The 26696-nt window shown below is 48.6% G+C and overlaps 1 protein-coding gene across 1 annotated transcript in view; it reads right to left on the bottom strand.

Moving 5' to 3' along the window:
• The window catches only part of LOC124031786 (protein bassoon-like), a 236661-nt gene that overhangs the window by 19053 nt on the left and 190912 nt on the right, over nucleotides 1–26696 (bottom strand). Inside the window, exons 4-5 of the mRNA XM_046343444.1 lie at nucleotides 8934–9380; nucleotides 1687–8298 (exon numbers count right to left, since the gene is read on the bottom strand). Of these exons, the coding sequence (XP_046199400.1) occupies nucleotides 1687–8298; nucleotides 8934–9380 (7059 nt within the window). The remainder of the gene's footprint in view (nucleotides 1–1686; nucleotides 8299–8933; nucleotides 9381–26696) is intronic.

The raw sequence follows: 26696 nt of genomic DNA, 5'->3' as shown, positions 1-26696 counted from the left end.
ATTCCCATGCAAGATTAGGTCAATTCTCCATCACCTACAGAGGTCAGTTTTTTTAACAGTCTCCTTGACTCAAATACCATATCAGCTCCTTCAACAACTCCTTCAAATACAAAATGATTATTGAATCATTTCCTGCCTATCAGTCACTTATTTTGATTATGCGTTTTACTTGAATGTCTTTTTTCTCTCTCTCCCCCCCCCACCCCAAATCATGAAGTTTACCTTGTACTTCAATTATTTGTTTATTAGTCTTAAAAATCAGGATACTTTTTATTCTATAAATATTCGAAAGAGGGAGGTGCCTTACAAGCCTCTCTGGGTTTTTGAAAAACTTCTCCTGCTCTTTCCAGTTGCCTTTTAAACTCATCGTATTATTTAGTATTTTCTTGTGTGAAAAATAATTAACAAAGAAAGCATTGTTCCCAAATACGATAGATGGTCACTTAAATTTCGGAATTGTTTCAATTTGTATATAGGGGGGACAAACATCAATCCGAAATTTGCCACCTTAGCAAGTGTAACAAACAGCTGGAGTTCGTTTTAGATGAATGGAGATATTATTGACAGCATTGCCTCTCCGCGAACATTTCCAGTAGAAAAAGGTTCCTCGAGGAACCCCTATGTAAAGGATCAAACCGGAACCTTTTTGTGACGAGAGGGGTTCATTTTAGAGCCTTTTTAAATATATATTATAGAGGTGGCAGACTATCAGAAGATTGAAGGCGTGGCTTTCACATAGCTATTTTGGGCCACCCGTGAGAGTAAATGTAATTCCTGTTCATGAAGTTAAGTTTGTACACTGCAAATTAAAATGTTTCTTGAATATTTATGCATATTACATATTCTATTACAATATTAACATTACTGATTACATATAGTAATAAAATGGTAACTATTCCAGTTTTGGGATTTGCACACGCTCTTGAGGAACTCATACACCGCTGTAAGCCTCGTTGAAGCTACAAAATTGTCAGTGTTCAACCTTAACATGTGATGACAATACAACAGAACAGATTAACAGGAATTACATTTACTTCCACGGGTGGCCTAAAAATATCTATTTGAAAGCCACGCCCTTACTAAGCCACTCCTCTAGTCCAGGGTTCCTTCAGTCCAGGGTTCCTCCAGGAACATTACATTGAAACATTAAAGCAGTGGTGTCAAACTCATTCCATGGAGAACCTAGTGGCTTCTGGGTTTTTGGGTTTTCCTTTTAGTTAAGACCTAGACAACCAGGTGAGAGGAGTTCTTTACTAATGAGTGACCTTAATTCATCTATCAAGTACAAGAGAGGAGTGAAAACAGACATTCGGTCCTCTGTGGAATGATCTAGACACATGCATTAAAGGTTCCTCCAAGAGCCCCTCAATTTACCACGGGTGCTAATATAAACCATTGACTAGCAATGGTTCCTTGAATAACTGCAGCGATTCCTTGAGGATCTCCAGAGTTCCTCGAGTCACCACTAATTCTAAGAGTGTAGCATCGCATGGTAATGCACTGTATGTTTATGGGGCCATATTTTAATATTATGCTGCCAATTTGATACATACTACAGTAGAGTGCATACAGTACTTAACAGTAAAAAGACAACTGTCCATGTGATCTTGCGATTTGAGTCTTTCGGTCTCTGCATGTGTTACAGAAATAGCTGTTGAGGATCAAAGGATTGACCTTATGACCTACCTGGCTCTGAAGAGCTTGCTGCTGGTACAGGTTTAGCCTGGCCTTGGTTGTCTCATCTGTAGTGGGGCTTAGGGGCTTGGGGTCCGACATGGACCTCTGTGTGCTCTTAATGGGCCGGGGCATGCTGGGGTGGCGCTGGGGTGACTCGACAGTGTAGGCTTTCTGCTGGGGGGTGACGTGGGCCTTGTTCAGCCCGCCGCTGGAGAGGGACGTCTCCAAGAGGCGGTGGGGGGAGACGGGGGAAACAGGGGAGTAGAGCACCTGGGGGGACTTGGGGGGCTGACGGATCATGCTGGAGAGGGACTCATTGTGTAGGTGATTCATTGGCTGGGTCTGGTAGCTGATCTCTAGGGGGTCTGGCCTCCTCCTGTTCTGCTGCTGGCGCGGGTCGGCGGACCCCACCAGCTGGATGCTTGTGGAGTAGGGGCTGACGGTGGTGGGCACGCTGAGCTGAGGCACCACCACGCCCTGAGACTGGGCCTCAACGTCTGTTTGGCAGGCTAGGCTTTGGCCCTTCTGGGTCCTCTCAGGGCCTGAGATGTAGTGGATAATCTCGATTTTGTTCGGGTCTGGCACGGTGACATGGATAGCCGGGGACACCTTCCCCAGTTGGTTTGTTTCGGTCTGACAGGAGCTATCTCGAATGGTCTGGATGGCGATGCTTGATGAGGCGGCTGTCTTGGAGGCTGTGTCTGTCTTGTTTTCGGCCCCGGGATCCGAGTGCTTAGAGAAGCGAGAGCGCCTGCGCCTCACAGGCTGCTCCCACTCCACTTTCTCCTCATCATCATCGGTTTGGACACTGCAGTCTACACTGCGCCTGTTGCGTCTGCGCCGGGACATGATGTACCTCTCCTCGCCATCCTCTTCGTCTGTCTGGACACAGCTATCCACGATCCTCCGTGCTCCATAGAACTGGATGCTCTCGCCCTCCATTCCGTCCCTCAGCCGAGGCATGGAGGTGGAGTTCTGCCTCCTCATGTTGGTTCTGGTCTCTATATGCTCTTCATTGTTCCTTAGACACATGTCCGAGGAGGAGTTGGGCAGGGAAATGAAGCCCACTTGATCTCCATAGGGCAGCAGGGTCTGGCCGTTCTGGTCCACCTGAGCGGCTGCGGCGGCTGCAGTAGCAGCAGCTGCAGCAGTCTTCTGCCTCCTCTGTTCCTCGAGCTGCTGCTGAAGCTGCTGCTGCAGCGACTGTATCTGGTCGAGCTGGGCTTTCTGCTGGGCCAACTGCTCCTTCTGCATCACCAGCTGGCTCTCCCTCTCGGCCTGCTGCTGCTGCAGGACCTGCTCCTTGATGGTCTGAAGCTCCTGAATCTCCCTGTGCACTAGCATCTGCTCCTTCTCGCGGTGCCGCTGCAGCTCCATGCGCTCCCTCTCCAGCTCCTCCTGCAGACGTAGCTGACGCAGCTTCTCCAGCTCCACACGCTCCCGCTCCATTTGCAACAGCTGCTCATGCTGGCGCTGCATCCTTTCCTCCGTCTCTGTCGCAGTGTTGACTGGGCTGCTGGAGGGTGGGCCAGACGGAGGGGGCTGGGTGTTGCTCTGGGGCCCAGTGTAGCTTTGTGTTGGAGGGTAAATGTGGGCTGGAGGGGGCTGGCTCTGGGGTGGAGGTTGGCTCTGAGGATGGGATTGAGGTTGCATGTGGTGGGGCTGGGCTGGAGGTTGGTTCTGAGGCTGGACCCGGGGCTGCCCTGTGGCCTGAGTGTGGAGGTGAGCCTGGGTCAGGTTCATGGGTTGCTGCTGGTGCTCTGTTGGCAAGCTGACCGGGGCTGATGAATGGGCAAAGAGAGGTTGAGATGATGGATCAGATGCACCTGATTTCACAGAGGGCTTCCCTAGGTAGACTGGGGCATCCTGGGTGGTGGTGATAGCAGCAGGCATGCTCACAGAGGCCGGATAACGGTATGGGGCCTGCCCAGACAAAGGCATCCTTGGGTTCACAGGCATCCTGGTGAGGCTGGCCAGAGGCACGGGTGTCATGTTGGCAGTGGGTAAAGGCCTGTACGCTCCCCTCAGTAGTGGGCACAGCACTGAGGCAGGCTGGGTAGTGATTGGCATGGTGGATGCGATGGGCGTGTTGATGGTGGAGTAGGTCATTCCATCAGCAGACCTCATGGCAGACGGGTACATGGCTCGGAGGCTGGCTTGCCTGGCATTGATCATGTTGGTGAGCGCTTGGGTTTGAGAGATTGGCTTCCCATCAGGTCCGTAGAGCATATTTTGTCTCATAGAGTTAAGCCTGCCACCTGGACCTGTTCCCCTCCCTACACCGTACTGCACAAGCTCCGGATTGCTCCCATAGCGGTCCATTAAGTTGAGGGCAGCGCACATTCGGCTGATCTCTCTGGCAGTGGTGGCACTGTACTGGGCCAGGTTGGACTCCTGGAAGTTAGCGAGGTCTCGGGGCGAGTAGCCGTAGTCTGAGCTAATGTTTGACAGGGAGTTGAATCTGCGTATGGGCAGGGCAGTAGCAGTGAGGTCACCCCCATGGCGTAGGTCAGTGTAGGAGCCGTACTGCATGCCCAGTCCCAGGAAGCCTCCCTCATAGGCATGCTTCATGGTGCTGAGGTCCACGGCCAGCTCTCCAGAGGCCGTGATGTGTGGGTCCATCTTGGAGTGGTAGGACTGGAGTCCGGCCTCTGCTAGGTTGGTGTCAGACATCGAGGGCTGTAGCCGCCCAGGGTACGGTAGTGTGTAGGCTTTACGCCCATCCATAGAAATATCCTGATACTGGCCCTCCTGGTCCGACTCGTAGGAGAGTGGTGGCGCAGAGGGTGGTCTTGGATCTTGAGTGGCCACTGTCTCATCAACATTTTGCTTCTGGGAGAACGGACCACCAACACAGCTACCTCCGAATGGGAGGCGGTACACTACATCACAGCAGGCCGGTTGGTTCTCAGCTTTGATCTGCCCCCCTGTGAGGTCCACGGCATCCTGGCTCTTTTCTGTCTTCACCAGCTGGGTCACTGGTCCTCCCTGTGGGGCTCCATTCATCTGGACCATCATACCATGAGGCCCACCGCCTGCCAGGTTCATCACACCTGCCGGGATTGCTTTGCTCTTCAGCTCCAGGGGACCTCCAGTGCTATAGATGTCAGGGGCGACGGCGGAGGATATAGCACTGACCACGGCTGGGGAGTTGCTGGTTTGGCTGACCAGAAGGTCCTTTTTGAGCAGAGTCATCTGGCCTGGTAGGTTGTACCGACCTAAGGAGGACTGCTGCTGCATCTGATGGTGTTGCTGGAGCTGCTGCTCCAAGAGCTGCTGCTGCTGTTGAAGCTTCTGCTGCTGCTCCATCAGCTGCTGCTGCTGGATGCTCAGGTCCTCCAGCTTGGCGTCAATCTTGGGGATGGATGGGTCAGTGGGTGGTGGTTTGTTCTGTGACAGGCACATGGCTGAGCCCAAACCCTGGCCCAGGTCCACTCTGTTTTGTAAAGGGTCCCCGTAGACCATGGGCTGTTGGGGCTGTGATATGAACATGGAGGCGGCCACCGTGATGCTCACCGTGGTTGCGGTTGATACCATCACATGGGGGTGCTGCTGGGTGTTCAGGTTCATTATGAGAGGCTGAATGATGGTGGAAGGGTGGCTCCCCTCGTGCCCACTGGTGTATTTGCGTGTTTCTGTGGCCAGAGACGTAAGATCCATGCCGTGGTCAGTCATGATGATGGGAGCTGGTATAGTGGCTGTTCTCTGATCCACTGTTCTCAGATCCACCACGCTCCCACCATAGATCATCTGGCCCTGCTCCACTCTCGAGGTCCCTGGGACAGTGGAGATCCTGCAGAGAGAGATGTTGTCCATAGACATCGAACCACGGCTGTAGGTGCTAGCTGTGGTGACCATGCTGGTGCCAACATTGACCTTTTCCACCTTCTGCATCCTATAGAAGCTGCGGTGAGGAGACTGGTGGTATGGAGGGCTGTCTGGCGGACTGGCCTGTGGAGAGTAGCCATCTAATGTCAACTGTCGGCAGAATCTGGTGGGCGAGGATAAAGGTGAGGTGGCCGTGTTGACCGTCACTGGTTTGGCAGGGCTTGTGTGCTCGGTGTCCATGTAGTGGGAGTCCTGTGAGGATTGCTGTCTGAAAAGACGAGGGGATACGACTCTGTGAGATGTCTGGGTCCCCTGGACCATCACTGGGGAGGTGGGCCCTGAGCCAGCCAACGGAGCCACTATGCCTGGGCTGAATGTCTGGGTGGAGATCTCGACCCTCCTGGAGGGGGAGCGACTTAGGCTCTCAGTGGGCGATGCGGAGGGAGACAGAGGGGGGCTGGAGCTCTTGTAGTACGAAGACATCTTTGGCGAGCGGGTCTCTATGACGTGCTCTGAAGATGTTGCACTGTCTCTGACTTGGACCCCTGGGTTCTCCCCCATGCTCCTCGCAACCACTTCTCTCTGGCTGTATGCCTGTGTTATCTCCGCTATCTTGCTGCACACATTTGAGACGGTTGTGGTTGAAGTGGTGGGACCTCCAGTTTGCCGACCATACATGGTGGATTGGGTGGTAGTCATCGTTTGACTAACGCTGGTCTGGGAGATGGTCACTGCATCCCGGGAATAAACCCCGTAGGCGGCTATTGTGGTGACGACCGCCACTGGAGTGATGCCATTTTTACCCGTCTGGCTCTTCATCCCTTTTGAGTAGTGTTGTGTCACCCGTACATCAGGGATCCTTCCTCCGGTCTCAGAGAAGGACACAGGTGCAGAGAGCTGAGTGGGGCTGGTGCCAGGAGTCAATAGGTCATTGGTCTGCTCAAGCAGCTTAGTGAAGGCTGACCCAGTATCTAAAAGCTGCTTATCTGGATAGGTACTGTTGTCTACTTCCACCTGGTCGTCTGCCTGCTGCTGTAACTCCAGGGCGGAGGACTGGTGCATCTTAGTGATGTTCTGGGAGGTCTGGCGGATCTCTTCGTAGATGTCTCCTGTCTCTGCTGCTTCGTTTTCATAGCCAGTCTCTGCCTGCTTATACTCATACTCATCTTCATACTGTTGGCCGTTTGTGTCATCCTTGTATGTACTGTTGTGTCTCCCTTGTTGCTGCTGCTGTTTCTGTTGTTGCTGCTGCGGTTTCTGTTGTTTCTGCAGCAACTCAGCTTTCCTCATCATTTCCTCATACACCTCCTCAGCACTCTTCAGGGGCTTGCTGCTGGAGGGAGCAGTGATCGTCGTGGTCGTCAATGACTTCTCGGTCGGAGAGTACAGAGACATGAACGTGGGCAGGTTATATTCACTTCCAGACTTGTAGAGTTTAGACTCGTATCCCTCAGCCTCTGAGTCCAGGCTCTGGGGGGAGTATTCTGAGGCAGAGGATCGGTGGAGCTCCTCCATTTCTGCAGCCTGTCGCAGCTCCTCGGTAGGGGAGGCATCCTCGATGGGGGAGAGGTTGCTGGGGGGCGTCTTGGATCTCTCCCTGCGTCTCTGGGCCCTCAGCTCCTCTTTGTCTCTTTTGGTCTTCCTGGCCGTGCTGCGGATCCTCTGTTGCTCCAGGTCCCTCATCTTCTCCTGCTCCCGCAGCAGCTCCTCCTCCTCCCTCAGCTCATCCTCCTCAGAGGAGTCCTCGATGGTGGGCAGCAGGGAGCCATGGGAGCGGTGCCGGGCTTTCCTCTGCTGCTTGGCGTCCTCCAGTCTCTGTCTGCGGCTGGGACTGCTGTCACTGTCGTCCTCCATAGAGGAGATGGAGGTGGGTGAGGTGCCAGAGTTATAGCTGGAGGTGGTGGGTGGCAGGGTGGAGGAGTACTCTCCCCTGGAGCGCTCCTCAGGAGATCCCGTCAGGCTCTCCATCTCTAGCTCGGGCTCTCGGTCCAGACTGAGGTCATTTTCATTGTTGAGCTCCATGTCATGGCTGTAGCTGTTGGTGTTGTTGAGCTCAATGGTCTTGAAGCGGCGCAGGCCCCCCAGGCCCCCCTCCTCTCCTTCCTCCGCAGAACCTTTGTAGATGTCACTGGAGCTTTTGGTCTCCTCCTCGAAGCTGCTGGAGTGGTGAGATAGGCGGCGTTTCTCTTTCATTGACTCTGAGATGTGCTTGTGTGTCTTTTTCGGTTTTTGGTAGCCGTAGCCTTCGTCCTCCTCGTCCTCCTCCTCCATGTCCTCCTCTTCTTCGTTGTCCTCGTCTGCGCTCATCTCCATGATCTGCCTCCTCATGAACTCCTCATCTGTCATTGGCACCTGCTCGGCCACTTTCTTCTCGTCCTTGGGAGCGGCACTGCTCTTGTGCTCCCGTTTGGACTCCCAGTCCCCTCCGTCCTCCTCCTCCTCCACGATGTCCTCCAGCTCCTCATCAGAGTCGTAGGCCTCTGGGGTGATGGAGAGCGACCGGGGCCTCTGCTCTCGGTGGTGCCTGCCTCGGCCCCGTTCGCGCTCCCTCTCCTCGGCCGGCAGGGTCTTGGACTCCAACAGGGGCCTCATGGAACTCTCTAGCTTGGTGATCTCGGAAGGGCTGGGGGGGCTGCCACGTCCGCTGATGCCCCTCTCGCTCAGCTTCATCTCCTCCTCCTGGATGAGGCCGGTGATCTCACTGTGTGAGCTGGAGATGCCATCCGAGGAGTAGCCGGTGTCGCTCAGGCTCTGGGGGCTTCGTGACAGGTCTTGAGTGCTGTTCTTGGTCTCCTAAGGAGGGACATAAGAAATCAGCCAAAAACAAAACAGCAGACTGGGAAAAAGACCTGAAAAAAAGACCTGAAAAACCCTGAGATGATCTTATGCAATGATTATTCTAAAATACTTATTTGTAATGTTCTGCTCCTCATATTATTCCACCCATGCTCACATTGAACATTGGAGAACAGTGGGCATTAGAGTGGATCACTTTCATTTTGTATTCACACCAGCACTAATTCAGTACCACTAAGGCCTTGATGGCTTTGCATATTCATGGTTGTACCAATCGTAGCACATTATGTTTCAAGAGGGGCGACGGCTAAAATGGAGTGAGAGAAAAAACACATTCCTTTTCTCTGAGTGGAGTAAATCCATCAGTGCTGTGGCTGGCGCCTGCTTCGTCAGCACTGCTTTTTTTCTAGACGTCAATAACAAGGTGCAGGAGAAGAGGGAAGGCACAGAAAAGATTGGATGCCATTTTCAAATCATTTGAGGTACCGTGGCAATAAACTATCAATACCTTATTCCATTTCAACTCCACTAAATGTCCCTCGAAAAACATCTTGCTTTACTACATAACAATAACTAAGCTTTATCAGCTGTATATCAACATGAATTGCTAGGATACCTAAAAGGTGACTTACGTCATAATGTCTTGATTTCTTTAGGTCTTTTGTGATTGGCTCTCCCTTCTTCTGAGTTAGTTTGGTGTCTATAGCAGGTTCCACCAGCTCCTCTGACTTTGGCATAGTCTCTTCCGTGGCCTTCGGTTGTTTTGGGGGCTCATTGGAAGGTGTGGGCTGGACAGGAGCCTTTGTGTCCCCGGATTGCTTCACTGCGAAAGGTCCGCTCCCCAGGCCTGTCTGTGGCTTCTGCGGCTGCGGCTGCATCGTTCTTGGCCCTTGCTGCTGCTGATTGGTCGATTTCAGGAAGGGTGGCTTCTGAGCTGGCTGCTGACTGGCTGGTGCCAGGTGGCGTGGAGATCCCATTGGTTGGTGCTTTGGAGAAGGATGAGGAACAGGAGAGGGGTCTCCGAGTCCTCCGGACATCAGCCGCTGGGTCTGACAGTTCAGACAGAGCCACTCCCTCTTCTGAAAAACAAATCAGAAAAACAAAACTATTATATGAATCTTTTGATTAAAAAAATTAAAAGAGAAAGAAAGTTAGGAAGTGAAGTATGGGGAAGGGGGGTACAAAGTGGGCATGGAAGAATCTGACAAGAGTAGAACATCCCTCCCACATTCCATGTACTTCTCCACTGTGTTTCTGTGGATAAAGAAAATAGTGACAGCGCGACTTCCCTAGGATTAAGTCTGCGGGTCTCTGAGTAGAAAGTCATACTGTCTATTGGCAGGCAGCCACCAGATCGAGAGACATCGCCCTTCTACGACACATTTTGGGGGGCCGGCATACATAGACATGATGTTCCCATAACAATGGGACTGAGTGGAGGCCCAGTCCCAACACCTACAATAGTACTACTCTAAGAAGTAAACCTCTTAAAACTATGAGACATCATTCCATCTATATTTACTGGCGTTGTGTTTGATCCTCAAATAGATGGTTTCTTATTGCTCGCGTAGGCTTTATGTCTTTGAGGTTGAGGCTACAGTACAGAGTTTTTACCCCTGTCCCGCCCCTCTGAATTTTTTTTCTCAAAACTAAAGATCTGAATCACGTTCTACACGTGTTATTTTTACACACACATTCCCGTTTCTCTCTTTTACTCACCCTCTTCTGAAGCCCCGACCAATTTCATCGATATCATGATGTGGCCTATCTCTCAGACTAATATTTCTGAACAGCTGCGATTTGAGCAAACGTTAAAAAAAATATATGAAGGCTACAACCTACTCTGTCTTTTGTAACGGATATTGCCGTTGGACAAGCAAGACGCATTGCATTGGGGCAAAACAAGTTGTGTTTTGATGATGTCATCTTCATACTTATGCTGCAATATATCGCCAGGAGTCTGCCTCCTCTTAAGCCAATGTTTGCAATGATGATGAAAAATAACATTAAATCGCTATTGACTGCCTGTTTGTTTCTTGCTTGTTTGATATTCTGTGTGGGCTACATATAACTCGTTGTGGCATCTAACTCCCCTCCTGAAAAAATAACATGAAATTGCTAGACAACCTGTTTGTGTCATGCAACCTTACTTTGCTACCCGACAACTTAATTTTTAAAACTTTTTAACTACAGTTTATATTTTTAGTTTTTCCCTCACTCAACTTTTTTGTTCATTCAACTTTTTCACTCCGGACGCTTTATCTGGACGTGGTTCGTCAGGACCTCCAACAGCCGAAGCTAAGTAGTAACATTAACATGATGCCTTCTAATTTCAGACGCTGTACTCAGAATATACAGGAGAACAATCGTCTTACGGCGAGGATAGTGCCCACCACGCAATCGTTAGGCAAGTGTACTTTCAGTGTAGGAAAGGATGAAACAGCGTCTGTGCCACCAGTAAGTACAGATAGTAGTATAAATCCCCTCGCACGGTCCCCGCAGCTGGACAACTTTCTCAAGGCTTCTGGAGGGAAATGCTGTAGGAATGCTCAACCGGTGTCGCTCATCAGCCGACAGAAATTTTCAACCGGTTTTCCCCATTAAGCAACAAGTCGGAGTCAGAGGCCGAGACTTCTCTGGTCTCTACTCCTCCTGTTACGGGGTCTGAGACGCCGAAGCTTCCCACCATTAGCTCTGACAAATTGAAAACCTGAGTCATTGGCGACTCCATTACTTGCAGTATTAGACTTAGTGTAGAGAGTATAGAGATATTGTTATCCACGTCGGCACCAACGATGTTAGGATGAAACAGTCAGAGATCACCAAGCGCAATATAGCTTCAGCGTGTAAATCAGCTAGAAATATGTCGGCATCGAGTAATGAGCTCTACAGCAGAGTCTCACCTCTCAATTATTGGTTGAAAACTGTTTTCTGCCCCTGTCATGCAGGTGAAAGAGGACCCAAAAGCGACTTAACAGAAACAGAGTTTAATTAAGTCCAAACAGGGAATAACAGAAATCCTCTAGACTTGTAGAGGGGAAATAACTGGAGAAGCGGCCACAGACTGCAGGTCGCCTCGGGTAGGCGCAGGCCGTAGTCGACAGAGACACCTGCTCACACGCAGCATCTGATGAAGGCAAAAAAACACGACAGGACAGGGCGATACACAATCACAGCAAAAACACGACAGGACAGGGCGAAACGCAATCACAGCATGGTGAATACAATACAAGGAACCGACGGGACAGGAACGGATCACAAAGGAATAAATAGGGACTCTAATCAGGGGAAAGGATCGGGAACAGGTGTGGGAAGACTAAATGATGATTAGGGGAATAGGAACAGCTGGGAGCAGGAACGGAACGATAGAGAGAAGAGAGAGCGAGAGAGTGAGAGAGGGAGGGGAGAGAGGGGATAGAAGGAGGGAAAGAACCAAATAAGACCAGCAGAGGGAAACGAATAGCATGGGGAGCACAGGGACAAGACATGATAATAAATGACAAACATGACAGTACCCCCCACTCACCGAGCGCCTCCTGGCGCACTCGAGGAGGAATCCTGGCGGCAACGGAGGAAATCATCGATGAGTGAACGGTCCAGCACGTCCCGAGACGGAACCCAACTCCTCTCCTCAGGACCGTAACCCTCCCAATCCACTAGGTATTGGTGACCCCGTCCCCGAGAACGCATGTCCATGATCTTATGTACCTTGTAAATAGGTGCGCTCTCGACAAGGACGGGAGGGGGAGGGAAGACGAACGGGGTGCGAAGAAAGGGCTTAACACAGGAGACATGGAAGACAGGATGGACGCGACGAAGATGTCGCGGAAGAAGCAGTCGCACAGCGACAGGATTGACGACCTGGGAGACACGGAACGGACCAATGAACCGCGGAGTCAACTTACGAGAAGCTGTCGTAAGAGGAAGGTTGCGAGTGGAAAGCCACACTCTCTGGCCGCAACAATACCTTGGACTCTTAATCCTGCGTTTATTGGCGGCTCTCACCGTCTGTGCCCTGTAACGGCAAAGTGCAGACCTCACCCTCCTCCAGGTGCGCTCACAACGTTGGACAAACGCTTGAGCGGAGGGAACGCTGGACTCGGCAAGCTGGGATGAGAACAGAGGAGGCTGGTAACCCAGACTACTCTGAAACGGAGATAACCCGGTAGCAGACGAAGGAAGCGAATTGTGAGCGTATTCTGCCCAGGGAGCTGTTCTGCCCAAGACGCAGGGTTTCTGAAAGAAAGGCTGCGTAGTATGCGACCAATCGTCTGATTGGCCCTCTCTGCTTGACCGTTAGACTGGGGATGAAACCCGGAAGAGAGACTGACGGACGCACCAATCAAACGACAGAACTCCCTCCAAAACTGTGACGTGAATTGCGGGCCTCTGTCTGAAACGGCGTCTAACGGGAGGCCATGAATTCTGAATACATTCTCAATAATGATTTGTGCCGTCTCCTTAGCGGAAGGAAGTTTAGCGAGGGGAATGAAATGTGCCGCCTTAGAGAACCTATCGACAACCGTCAGAATCACAGTCTTCCCCGCAGACAAAGGCAGACCGGTAATGAAGTCTAAGGCAATGTGAGACCATGGTCGAGAAGGAATGGGGAGCGGTCTGAGACGACCGGCAGGAGGAGAGTTACCCGACTTAGTCTGCGCGCAGTCCGAACAAGCAGCCACGAAACGGCGCGTGTCACGCTCCTGAGTCGGCCACCAAAAGCGCTGGCGAATAGACGCAAGAGTGCCTCGAACACCGGGATGACCAGCTAACTTGGCAGAGTGAGCCCACTGAAGAACAGCCAGACGAGTGGAAACAGGAACGAAAAGGAGGTTACTAGGACAAGCGCGCGGCGACGCAGTGTGCGTGAGTGCTTGCTTAACCTGTCTTTCAATTCCCCAGACTGTTAACCCGACAACACGCCCATAAGGAAGAATCCCCTCGGGATCAGTAGAAGCCACAGAAGAACTAAACAGACGGGATAAGGCATCAGGCTTGGTGTTCTTGCTACCCGGACGGTAAGAAATCACAAACTCGAAACGAGCGAAAAACAACGCCCAACGAGCTTGACGGGCATTAAGTCGTTTGGCAGAACGGATGTACTCAAGGTTCTTATGGTCTGTCCAAACGACAAAAGGAACGGTCGCCCCCTCCAACCACTGTCGCCATTCGCCTAGGGCTAAGCGGATGGCGAGCAGTTCACGGTTACCCACATCATAGTTGCGCTCAGATGGCGACAGGCGATGAGAAAAATAAGCGCAAGGATGAACCTTATCGTCAGACTGGAAGCGCTGGGATAGAATGGCTCCCACGCCTACCTCTGAAGCGTCAACCTCGACAATGAATTGTCTAGTGACGTCAGGAGTAACGAGGATAGGAGCGGACGTAAAACGTTCTTTTAGAAGATCAAAAGCTCCTGGGCGGAACCGGACCACTTAAAACACGTCTTGACAGAAGTAAGAGCTGTGAGAGGGGCAGCAACTTGACCGAAATTACGAATGAAACGCCGATAGAAATTAGCGAAACCTAAAAAGCGCTGCAACTCGACACGTGACCTTGGAACGGGCCAATCACTGACAGCTTGGACCTTAGCGGAATCCATCTGAATGCCTTCAGCGGAAATAACGGAACCGAGAAAAGTAACGGAGGAGACATGAAAAGAGCACTTCTCAGCCTTTACGTAGAGACAATTCTCTAAAAGGCGCTGTAGAACACGTCGAACGTGCTGAACATGAATCTCGAGTGACGGAGAAAAAATCAGGATATCGTCAAGATAGACAAAAACAAAAATGTTCAGCATGTCTCTCAGAACATCATTAACTAATGCCTGAAAAACAGCTGGCGCATTGGCGAGACCGAACGGCAGAACCCGGTACTCAAAATGCCCTAACGGAGTGTTAAACGCCGTTTTCCACTCGTCCCCCTCTCTGATGCGCACGAGATGGTAAGCGTTACGAAGGTCCAACTTAGTAAAGCACCTGGCTCCCTGCAGAATCTCGAAGGCTGATGACATAAGGGGAAGCGGATAACGATTCTTAACCGTTATGTCATTCAGCCCTCGATAATCCACGCAGGGGCGCAGAGTACCGTCCTTCTTCTTAACAAAAAAGAACCCCGCCCCGGCCGGAGAAGAAGAAGGCACTATGGTACCGGCGTCAAGAGACACAGACAAATAATCCTCGAGAGCCTTACGTTCGGGAGCCGACAGAGAGTATAGTCTACCTCGAGGAGGAGTGGTCCCCGGAAGGAGATCAATACTACAATCATACGACCGGTGAGGAGGAAGGGAGTTGGCTCGGGACCGACTGAAGACCGTGCGCAGATCATGATATTCCTCCGGCACTCCTGTCAAATCGCCAGGTTCCTCCTGAGAAGTAGGAACAGAAGAAACGGGAGGGATGGCAGACATTAAACACTTCACATGACAAGAAACGTTCCAGGATAGGATAGAATTACTAGACCAATTAATAGAAGGATTATGACATACTAGCCAGGGATGACCCAAAACAACAGGTGTAAACGGTGAACGGAAAATCAAAAAGAAATAGTCTCACTGTGGTTACCAGATACTGTGAGAGTTAAAGGTAGTGTCTCAAATTTGATACTGGGAAGATGACTACCATCTAAGGCAAACATGGGCGTAGGCCTGTCTAACGGTCTGAAAGGAATGTTATGTTTCCGAGCCCATGCTTCGTCCATGAAACAACCCTCAGCCCCAGAGTCAATCAAAGCACTGCATGTAGCACCCGAACCGGTCCAGCGTAGATGGACCGACATAGTAGTACAAGATCTAGATGAAGGGACCTGAGTAGTAGCGCTCACCAGTAGCCCTCCGCTTACTGATGGGCTCTGGCCTCTTACTGGACATGAATTAACAAAATGTCCAGCAACTCCGCAATAGAGGCACAGGCGGTTGGTGATCCTCCATTCCCTCTCCTTATTCGAGATGCGAATCCCTCCCAGCTGCATGGGCTCAGTCTCAAAGCCAGAGGAGGGAGATGGTTGCGATGCGGAGCAGGGAAACACCGTTGATGCGAGCTCTCTTCCACGAGCCCGGTGACGAAGATCTACCCGTCGTTCTATGCGGATGGCGAGAGCAATCAAAGAATCCACATCTGATGGAACCTCCCGGGAGAGAATCTCATCCTTAACCACTGCGTGGAGTCCCTCCAGAAAACGAGCGAGCAGCGCCGGCTCGTTCCACTCACTAGAGGCAGCAAGAGTGCGAAACTCAATAGAATAATCCGTTATGGACCGTTCACCTTGGCATAAGGAAGCCAGGGCCCTAGAAGCCTCCCTACCAAAAACTGAACGGTCAAAAACCCGAATCATCTCCTCTTTAAAGTTCTGGAATTTGTTAGAGCAATCAGCCCTTGCCTCCCAGATAGCTGTGCCCCATTCTCGAGCCCGGCCAGTAAGGAGTGAAATGACGTAAGCAACCCGAGCTCTCTCTCTAGAGTATGTGTTGGGTTGGAGAGAGAACACAATCTCACACTGCGTGAGAAAGGAGCGACACTCAGTGGGCTGCCCGGAGTAGCAAGGTGGGTTATTAACCCTAGGTTCTGGAGGCTCGGCAGGCCAGGAAGTAACAGGTGGCACGAGACGTAGACTCTGGAACTGTCCAGAGAGGTCGGAAACCTGAGCGGCCAGGTTCTCCACGGCATGGCGAGCAGCAGACAATTCCTGCTCGTGTCTGCCGAGCATGGCTCCTTGGATCCTGACGGCAGTGTAACGAGCGTCTGTAGTCGCTGGGTCCATTCCTTGGTCGGTTCCTTCTGTCATGCAGGTGAAAGAGGACCCAAAAGCGACTTAACAGAAACAGAGTTTAATTAAGTCCAAACAGGGAATAACAGAAATCCTCTAGACTTGTAGAGGGGAAATAACTGGAGAAGCGGCCACAGACTGCAGGTCGCTTCGGGTAGGCGCAGGCCGTAGTCGACAGAGACACCTGCTCACACGCAGCATCTGATGAAGGCAAAAAAACACGACAGGACAGGGCGATACACAATCACAGCAAAAACACGACAGGACAGGGCGAAACGCAATCACAGCATGGTGAATACAATACAAGGAACCGACGGGACAGGAACGGATCACAAAGGAATAAATAGGGACTCTAATCAGGGGAAAGGATCGGGAACAGGTGTGGGAAGACTAAATGATGATTAGGGGAATAGGAACAGCTGGGAGCAGGAACGGAACGATAGAGAGAAGAGAGAGCGAGAGAGTGAGAGAGGGAGGGGGAGAGAGAGGGATAGAAGGAGGGAAAGAACCAAATAAGACCAGCAGAGGGAAACGAATAGCATGGGGAGCACAGGGACAAGACATGATAATAAATGACAAACATGACAGCCCCTCCCAAAAGATATAATTTGTTGAGCCTGTTGAGCCCTGGCCTGTTGAGGAGTGACGGACTCCATCCTAGCTGGAGGGGTGCTCTCATCCTATCTACGAACATAGACAGGGCTCTAACTCCCCTAGCTCCACAATGAAATAGGGTGCAGGCCAGGCAGCAGGCTGTTAGCCAGCCCGCCAGCTTAGTGGAGTCTGCCACTAGCACAGTCAGTGTAGTCAGCTCAGCTATCCCCATTGAGACCGTGTCTGTGCCTCAACCTAGGTTGGGCAAAACTAATCATGGCGGTGTTCGCCTTAGCAATCTGACTGGAATAAAGACCTCCTCCATTCCTGACATTATTGAAAGAGATAGTGATACCTCACATCTTAAAATAGGGCTACTTAATGTTAGATCCCTCACTTCAAAGGCAGTCATAGTCACTGATCATAACCTTTACGTGATTGGCCTGACTGAAACATGGCTTAAGCCTGATGAATTTACTGTGTTAAATGAGGCCTCACCTCCTGGTTACACTAGTGACCATATCCCCCGTGCATCCCGCGAAGGGTCCTTCTGTAGCTCAGTTGGGAGAGCATGGCGCTTGTAACGCCAGGGTAGTGGGTTCGATCCCCGGGACCACCCATACGTAGAATGTATGCACACATGACTGTAAGTCGCTTTGGATAAAAGCGTCTGCTAAATGGCATATATTATTATTATATTATTATATTAAAGGCGGAGGTGTTGCTAACATTTACGATAGCAAATTTCAATTTACAAAACCCCCCCTGACATTTTTGTCTTTTGAGCTTCTAGTCATGAAATCTATGCAGCCTACTCTAGTCACTTTTTATAGCTACTGTTTACAGGCCTTCTGGGCCATATACAGCGTTCCTCACTGAGTTCCCTGAATTCCTATCGGACCTTGTAGTCATAGCAGATAATATTCAATATTGGTGACTTTAATATTCACATGGAAAAGTCCACAGACCCATTCAAAAAGGCTTTCGAAGCCATCATCAACTCAGTGGGTTTTGTCCAACATGTCTCCGGACCTATTCACTGCCACAGTCATACTCTGGACCTAATTTTGTCTCATGGAATAAATGTTGTGGATCTTAATGTTTTTCCTCATAATCCTGGACTATCGGACCACCATTTTATTACGTTTGCAATCGCAACAAACAATCTGCTCTGACCCCAACCAAGGGGTCAAAAGTCGTGCTATAAATTCTCAGACAACCCAAAGATACCTTGATGCCCTTTCAGACTCCCTCTGCCTACCCAAGGACGTCAGAGGACAAAAATATGTTAACCACTTTAACCTTGCGCAATACCCTAGATGCAGTTGCAGCCCTAAAAACTAAAAATATTTGTCATAAGAAACTAGCTCCCTGGTATACAGAAAATACCCGAGCTCTGAAGCAAGCTTCCAGAAAATTGGAACGGAAATGGTGCCACACCAAACTGGAAGTCTTCCGACTAGCTTGGAAAGACAGTACCGTGCAGTATCGAAGAGCCCTCACTGCTGCTCGATCATCCTATTTTTCCAATTTAATTAAGGAAAATAAGAACAATCCGAAATGTATTTTTGATACTGTCGTAAAGCTAACTAAAAAACAGCATTTCCCAAGAGAGGATGGCTTTCACTTTAGCATAATAAATTCATGAACTTCTTTGAGGAAAAGATCATGACCATTAGAAAGCAAATTACGGACTCCTCTTTAAATTTGCATATTCCTTCAAAGCTCAGTTGTCCTGAGTCTGCACAACTCTGCCAGGACATAGGATCAGGGGAGACACTCAAGTGTTTTAGTACTATATCTCTTGACACAATGATGAAAATAATCATGGCCTCTAAACCTTCAAGCTGCATACTGGACCCTATTCCAACTAAACTACTTAAAGAGCTGCTTCCTGTGCTTGGCCCTCCTGTGTTGAACATAATAAACGGCTCTCCATGCACCGGATGTGTAACCAAACTCACTAAAAGTGGCAGTAATAAAGCCTCTCTTGAAAAAGCCAAACCTTGACCCGGAAAATATTTTTAAACTACTGGCCGGTACCGAATCTTCCGTTCCTCTCAATTTTTTTGTTGAAAAACTGTTGTGCAGCAACTCACTGCCTTCCTGAAGACAAACAATGTATACGAAATGCTTCAGTCTGGTTTTAGACCCCATCATAGCAAAGAGACTGCACTTGTGAAGGTGGTAAATTGCCTTTTAATGGCGTCAAACCGAGGCTCTGCATCTGTCTTCATGCTCCTAGACCTTAGTGCTGCTTTTGATACCATCGATCACCACATTCTTTTGGAGAGATTGGAAACCCAAATTGGTCTACACGGACAAGTTCTGGCCTGGTTTAGATATTATCTGTCAGAAAGATATCAGTTTGTCTCTGTGAATGGTTTGTCCTCTGACAAAACAACTGTACATTTTGGTGTTCCTCAAGGTTCTGTTTTAGGACCACTATTGCTTTCACTATATATTTTACCTCTTGGATGTCAATTGAAAACATAATGTTAACTTTCACTGCTATGCGGATGACACACAGCTGTACATTTCAATGAAACATGGTGAAGCCCCAAAATGCCCTCGCTAGAAGCCTGTGTTTCAGACATAAGGAAGTGGATGGCTGCAAACTTTCTACTTTTAAACTCGGACAAAACAGAGATGCTTGTTCTAGGTCCCAAGAAACAAAGAGATCTTCTGTTGAATCTGACAATTAATCTTGATGGTTGTACAGTCGTCTCAAATAAAACTGTGAAGGACCTCGGCGTAACTCTGGACCCTGATCTCTCTTTTGACGAACATATCAAGACTGTTTCAAGGACAGCTTTTTTCCATCTACGTAACATTGCAAAAATCAGAAACTTTCTGTCCAAAAATGATGCAGAAAAATGAATCCATGCTTTTGTTACTTCTTGGTTAGACTACTGCTATGCTCTACCTTCCGGCTACCCGGATAAAGCACTAAATAAACTTCAGTTACTGCTAAATACGACTGCTAGAATCCTGACTAGAACCAAAACAATTGATCATATTACTCCAGTGCTAGCCTCCCTACACTGGCTTCCTGTTAAGGCAAGGGCTGATTTCAAGGTTTTACTGCTAACCTACAAAGCATTACATGGGCTTGATCCTACCTATCTTTCCGATTTGGTCCTGCCGTACATACCTACACGTACGCTACGGTCACAAGACGCAGGCCTCCTAATTGTCCCTACAATTTCTAAGCAAACAGCTGGAGGCAGGGCTTTCTCCTATAGAGCTCAATTTTATGGAATGGTCTGGCTACCCATGTGAGAGATGGAGACTCGGTCTCTACCTTTAAGTCTTTACTGAAGAATCATCTCTTCAGTAGGTCATATGAATGAGTGTAGTCTGGCCCAGGAGTGTGAAGGTGAATGGAAAGGCACTGGAGCAACGAACCGCCCTTGCTGTCTCTGCCTGGCAGGTTCCACTCTCTCTACTGGGATTCTCTGTCTCAAACCCTATTACAGGGGCTGAGTCACTGGCTTACTAGTGCTCTTTCATGTCGTCCCTAGGAGGGGTGCGTCACTTGAGTGGGTTGAGTCACTGACGTGGTCTTCCTGTCAGAGTTGGCGCCCCCCCCCCCTTGGGTTGTGCCATGGCGGAGATCTTTGTGGGCTATACTCGGCCTTGTCTCAGGATGGTAAGTTGGTGGTTGAAGATATCCCTCTAGTGGTGTGGGGGCTGTACTTTGGCAAAGTGGGTGGGGTTATATCCTGCCTGTTTGGCCCTGTCTGGGGGTAACATCGGATGGGGCCACAGTATCTCCTGACCCCTCCTGTCTCCTGTGTCTGTTATATCTGGGGTATTTCTCCTGTCTTATCCGGTGTCCTATGTCAATTTAAGTATACTCTCTCTAATTCTCTCTTTCTTTCTTTCTCTCTCTCGGAGGACCTGAGCCCTAGGACCATGCCTCAGGACTACCTGCCATGATGACTCCTTGCTGTCCCCAGTCCACCTGGCCGTGCTGCTGCTCCAGTTTCAACTGTTCTGCCTGTGGCTATGGAACCCTGACCTGTTCACCGGATGTGCTACCTGTCCCAGACCTGCTGTTTCCAACTCTCTAGAGACAGCAGGAGTGGTAGAGATACTCTCAATGATCGGCTATGAAAAGCCAACAGACATTTACTCCTGAGGTGCTGATCTGTTGCACCCTCGACAACTACTGTGATTATTATTATTTGACCATGCTGGTCATTTATGAACATTTGAACATCTTGGCCATGTTCTGTTCTTATCTCCACCCGGCACAGCCAGAAGAGGACTGGCCACCCCTCATAGCCTGGTTCCTCTCCAGGTTTCTTCCTAGGTTTTGGCCTTCTACACCTGCATTGCTTGCTGTTTGGGGTTTTAGGCTGGGTTTCTGTACAGCACTTTGATATATCAGCTTATGTAAGAAGGGCTATATAAATACCTTTGATTTGATTTGATGTTTGCAATAGCCAACTTTTACAACAGACGAAGAACTAAGTAGTAAATCGAACGGTTTTGTGTAAAAGAGTGACTGAGCACGGAGCAGCAGCTTAAAGGAGGTAGGCTGGTGGATGCTGCATGCGCAGATATCTCTAAACCCAGCTAGTTGAGTTCCAGAAATTCCAGAATCACAGCCATTCTGTTTTTTCTCTTTTAAATCAGGAAGCTATTAACATTGTTCAGAGAATCTCTATTGAATTTAGAGGGGGGGTTGAGGCAACAGCAAGTCAGCATCTAAAACCAGCATGTCAACAATAAACCATATGCGTGTTGTGCTGTCAAACACATTGAGTCCTTTCTCACTGAAGGGCAGATGTATGGTGTACAGAGTAGTGGAGGAAAAAGTACCCAATTGGCAAACTGATTGGAACATGACTTAAGTAAAAGTGAGTCACCCAGTAAAATACTACTTCAGTAAAAATCTAAAAATATTTGGTTTTAAATATACTTCAGCATTAAAAGTACATGTAATTGCTCAAATATACTTAAGTATCAAACGTAAAAGTATAAATCATTGCAAATTCCTTATATTAAGCAAACCAAACAGTACCATTTTATTATAATTTATTTTTTAACGAATAGCAAACTCCAACACTCAGACATAATTTACAAACAAAGCATGTGTGTTTAGCCAGTCCGCCAGATCAGAGGCGTTACTGATGACCAGAAGTGTGTGAATTGGACCATTTCCCCATCTACGCTAAGCATTCAAAATGTAGCGAGTACTTTTGGGTGTCAGGGAAAATGCATGTCGTAAAATATATATTATTTTCTTTAGGAACGTAGCGAAGTAAAAGTAAAAGTTTAGTAGTACTTTAGTATTTTTGCTGAAGTACTTTACACCACTGGTACAGAGACACCGAGAGAGAACAAGGAAGACAGGAGAGAATAGGTCAGAGAGGACTAACTGAACGGAACAGTATTGACCATTAACACCAGGCACAATTTTGAGGCTAATGTTTCATTTTCTCTCTATTCTCTCCTTTCATGCAGGTTTTCAAAAGTCACGGAATGGTATGAACTGTACAAACCTGTCATAGGCATGCAGCCCACAGATACATAAGATAAGAGCGTCTGCTAAATGACTTAAATGTAAATGTATTGTATCGCTCTCTGAAAAGCAGACCGTAAAAGAGAGGTAAAAGCCTTCACTAATAATTCACCATCTCTATATCAAAGGCTCCAAAGACACCCAAATATGTATTTTTAGAAAATACAAAGCACGTGATGTGATGCAGGTCTTTAGGTGTTGTACACGCCACATTAAAATAGTGTTATTCCGAACTTTATCCTCAACGTTATTGTCATGGTTCCACCTGTCACCAGAGGGCGGCAAAGACCGTCCTAGAGACATTAACGACACTCGGATGTGTCCAATTTACTCATTGTGATTTCCCTGTTAAAAGAGGTGTGTTTTATGTTGTCCTTTGCAGAAGCTTCAATTGTTTACCGTGTGCGTTTGTTTCCTGAGTGAGTTTTTGAGACTTAGTGTTTGTTGTTTTTTCAAGTGCACTGTGATCCTGCGGCTACCGTTTCTCAGTGAAGTATTATGTTTATCCTTAACCACTGATTCCTCGTCTGGTCTCTTCTCTGCACCTGGGTCCAACCTTACATCCTGATCTTCTGGAACACATACTGCACGTCTGCCAAGTCCTGAGACGCCTCCTGCAGAGCCAACTATATGTCAAAATAGAGAAGTGTCCCAGGTTTCCTTCCTGGGTCACATGATCTCTACCACAGGCATCCGAATGGACGCCATAGAGGTTGAGGCGGTCACTGACTGGCCCATCCCACCTCACTCAAGCAGGTCCAGCTGTTCCTCAAGTCCCAGACCTGTTTTTGCTCGACTCCCAAGGCTGACAGGGCATTCATGAAGCTCACTTTTCTCTCGAAGTGGTTCTTGCCAGCGGAATGCAACTGGGAGCTCTTGGCAGTTAAATGGGCCCTAGAGGGGTGGAGACACTGGTTGGAGGGGGAACCTCATCCGTCGTAATCTGGACGGACCATAAGAACTTGGTATTCATTCAAGAAGCCAAGAGCTTGAATACTCGCCAGGCTAGGTGGGCTCTGTTTTTTAACAGGTTCGATTTCACACTAGCCTATCACCCGGTATCCAAGAATCAGTACTACAATGGCGACACTCATCTAAATGAACTGGGCATCCAGGGGTTAATCGGACACGGGAGTTCCTGAAGCGGAAATTCTGGTAGCCCAACATGATTTAGGATGTGAGATCCTTGGTTGAGGTTTGTTCCACCTGTGCCCAAAGCAAGTCCTCACGACAGCAATGTGGACCAGGGCCGACTGGGGATGGGCAGAGTTTGGAGCAACCTAGCCGGCCCTGGTCCCACCTGTCTGTAGACTTTATTACAGGGTTACCTCCATCCCAAGGGCTTGCCACTATCCTGGTGTTCGTTGATTAGTTCTCCAGGCAGCCTATTTCATTGCCTTACCCAAGTTGCCCTCAGTGAAGGAGACCACTGGTCTCATGAATACTGATGTCTTTTGACTACACAGACGATCCTAAGGCATTGTCTCGGATCGTGGGCCCCAGTTCATCGCACGGTATTGGAAAGCCTTCTGCTCCCTGTTGGGGGTGTCAGTAAGTCTCTCCTCAGGATTACACCCACAGTCGAATGGGCAAACTGAGCAGGGTAACCAGGAGCTGGAGAAATTTAGTCTCCACCCAGGCCAGCAACTGGAGCAAGTTCCTCGTCTGGTTGGAGTATGCTCACAATCACTCCAGAACTCGTCCACTGGACTGTCTCCTTTCGAGTGTCAGATCGGGTGCATTAAAGCTGATCTGGCAGTTTGTGGGGGCCCAACACCCTATTAAGACACTTTATGTTGGTGTTTACTTTATTTTGGCAGTTACCTGTAACAGCAGGCTACACAGAGAATGGAACAGCTGGATAGGGGAAACGTCTCGAGTAGCACAAAAGGGAATATAACATTGCGGGTAAAGTTCAGAATTGGCACAATTTCATGTGTACAACATCTAAAGACCCGCATCACTATACTGCTAGGTTTGCAGTTTCTTAATGATGTATTTATGTTTAAAAACGTCTTGAATCTAGGGGGCAATATTTTCAACAAAAAAACTTCAAAAGAAAATAACGTCCCCAAAGTAAATGGGCTATTTTGTCAGGACAAGATGCTAGAATATGCATATAATTGACAGCTTAGGATAGAAAACACTCTAAAGTTTCCAAAACTGTAAAAAATATTGTCTGTGAGTATAACAGAACTGATATTGCAGGCGAAAGTCTGAGAAAAATCCAATCAGGAAGTGACTCTTATTTAGAAACCTCTGCATCCCTATGCGTCCCTATTAAGCAGTGAAAGGGATATCAACCAGATTCCTTTTTCTATGGCTTCCCTAATGTGTCTAGTGTCACAATACATAGTTTCAGGCTTTTATTTTGAAAAATGAGCCTGAATGTCAACATTGCGTCAGTGGTCAGCTGGAGTCTCTCAGAGTGTTTTGTGCGTAAAGGACAAATGCGGCCATTGTTTCTCTCTTTCCTACTAAGAAGCCACCAGTCCCGGTTGATATATTATCGAATAGATATTTGAAAAACACCTTGAGGATTGATTATAAACAACGTTTGCCATGTTTCTGTCGATATTATGGAGCTAATTTGGAATATTTTTCGGGGTTGTCGTGACCTCAATTTCCGGTCGATTTCTCAGCCAAACGTGAAGAACTCCTATTTTCTAGTAATATTTATATCCGCTGCGTTATGCTAATTAGTGTCAGTTGATGACAACGTTCCCGGACCCGGGATGGGTAGTAGTTTTTTTTAAGGACATATTTCGGTGTTTCTTGGAGCCTTTGTTATTGTTTTTTTCAGGGTCTCCATACACACAACGAGGATGAGGAAGGGATTCGCTCTTATCAAAAACAAGTGAAACGTGTCTGGACCCCTCTATAACATTCCATTTGCGTAATAAAGATTTGGTTATAAAAAAGAAAAATGATCCTTTAATTCATTCGGTTTGGATTAAATTCTCCATTGACATTCTCCACACACTATGCTTTATCTGCACTCCAGGCTATAAAACATTATGAAAAAAACTGGTGGATGGTAAAAAAAACACTGTTACTGAAATGAGTGCAATAAGTTCATTAAGATGAAATTGTAAGACTTCAAAGTAAGCTTCCAGCCTCTACTGGTGATGACTGAAGGGAAAAACGGAATTTAATGAAAAAGCTCCTGTCAAGACTCCACTATCAATAGTGTTGGGGGGATTCTCTACTTTTCTGACCGAGATTGAATGAGGTATTGACAAAACCATAAAAGCCTTCCTCCGAGACCTGCCAAGCTGTTTAATAGTTTATTTCCAGCAGTGGGTGTTTTTTTTCCTTCTTTCTCTTAAGTGTGATTAGCAAAGCCACAAATTGTATCCCCCTTTCTCATTTGCTAGTGGACTCATACAGATTCATCTGAATTAAGACAGAGAGCAATACTGTGGCCCCACTTTGCTATATTGTTCGGACTAAAGTAAAGTGCACTACAGCCCTTCTCATAATTGCCCGGCTACCCAGACTCTTTACGCCAGCCAAACGCTACGCCACGCCCACGGACGTCACTTTCAGAGTACCTCGGAGTACCTCCCCGATCCTTCACCAAATGGGAACACATGCGGGGCAGTCTGATTGGTCCAGAAACTGATGGGTTGTCCAGAGCCAGAATTACACGTGGGTAAAGTGGCGCTTGGGAAATTTTGTCTTTGCCTTTGACACCTCTGATTGGTTAGAGACGATCCAAACGCTGATGATTTTGTTTTGTACCAACGCCCCTTGTGCCCCTCGTCACCACAAATGACTTCCAATGATGGCAGTCTCAGACTAAAATATGTAGCGAACGACAGAGAAGCTGAATAATTTACTGTGAGTCGTCAGGCTATTCTCATAGTGCACTATTATCCATGCCTTGTAGGGTATGAAGTGCTTTCCCTCACCCTAAGCCTTCTTGTATATTGAGCCCGGCAGACCTCGCAATAGATCACCATGTTGTATACTGCATACCCTGGAGACCCCCAAAAAAGATAAAGCAGAATACAACAGAACACATCCACAATTGGATGTATATGGCGGTCCTCTCCACTGTCTCTCCACTTAGCCAACATCTCCCCGACATACACAACTCTCCCTTCTCTTCTATACAATTCCCCCAACTCCCCTTCAACGTGTGGATTGGATTCCCTTCCTTTCTTCTGTATGAAGTACATTGTACATCTGCATAAAGACCACTCAATCTCCCCTCTCTATGTACTGTATATAGTGCAGGAGGCAGGGCCCATCCCCCCGCCAAGCTGGAAGATAGCTATTTTTACCCAGGGTACCATTGTTCTGCTCTAGCGCACACTTCCATTCCCTCCCCAGTTCTACCACTGCTGCTCCAGGCAGCACAGCACTACAGCACAGCACAGCGCCGCAAAATGGAGGAAGACAGCACAGGGACGACCAGAGGAAGAAGAAGAGAGCCGGAGTGGCCCACCGGACACAGACGACAGAGAAATAGGCGAAGAAAAGGGGTAAAGCCCCATAG

Source organism: Oncorhynchus gorbuscha, linkage group LG03 (assembly GCF_021184085.1).
Source record: "Oncorhynchus gorbuscha isolate QuinsamMale2020 ecotype Even-year linkage group LG03, OgorEven_v1.0, whole genome shotgun sequence".
Classification (NCBI taxonomy): Eukaryota; Metazoa; Chordata; class Actinopteri; order Salmoniformes; family Salmonidae; genus Oncorhynchus; species Oncorhynchus gorbuscha.
This window is presented reverse-complemented; position numbering and strand designations above follow the sequence as displayed.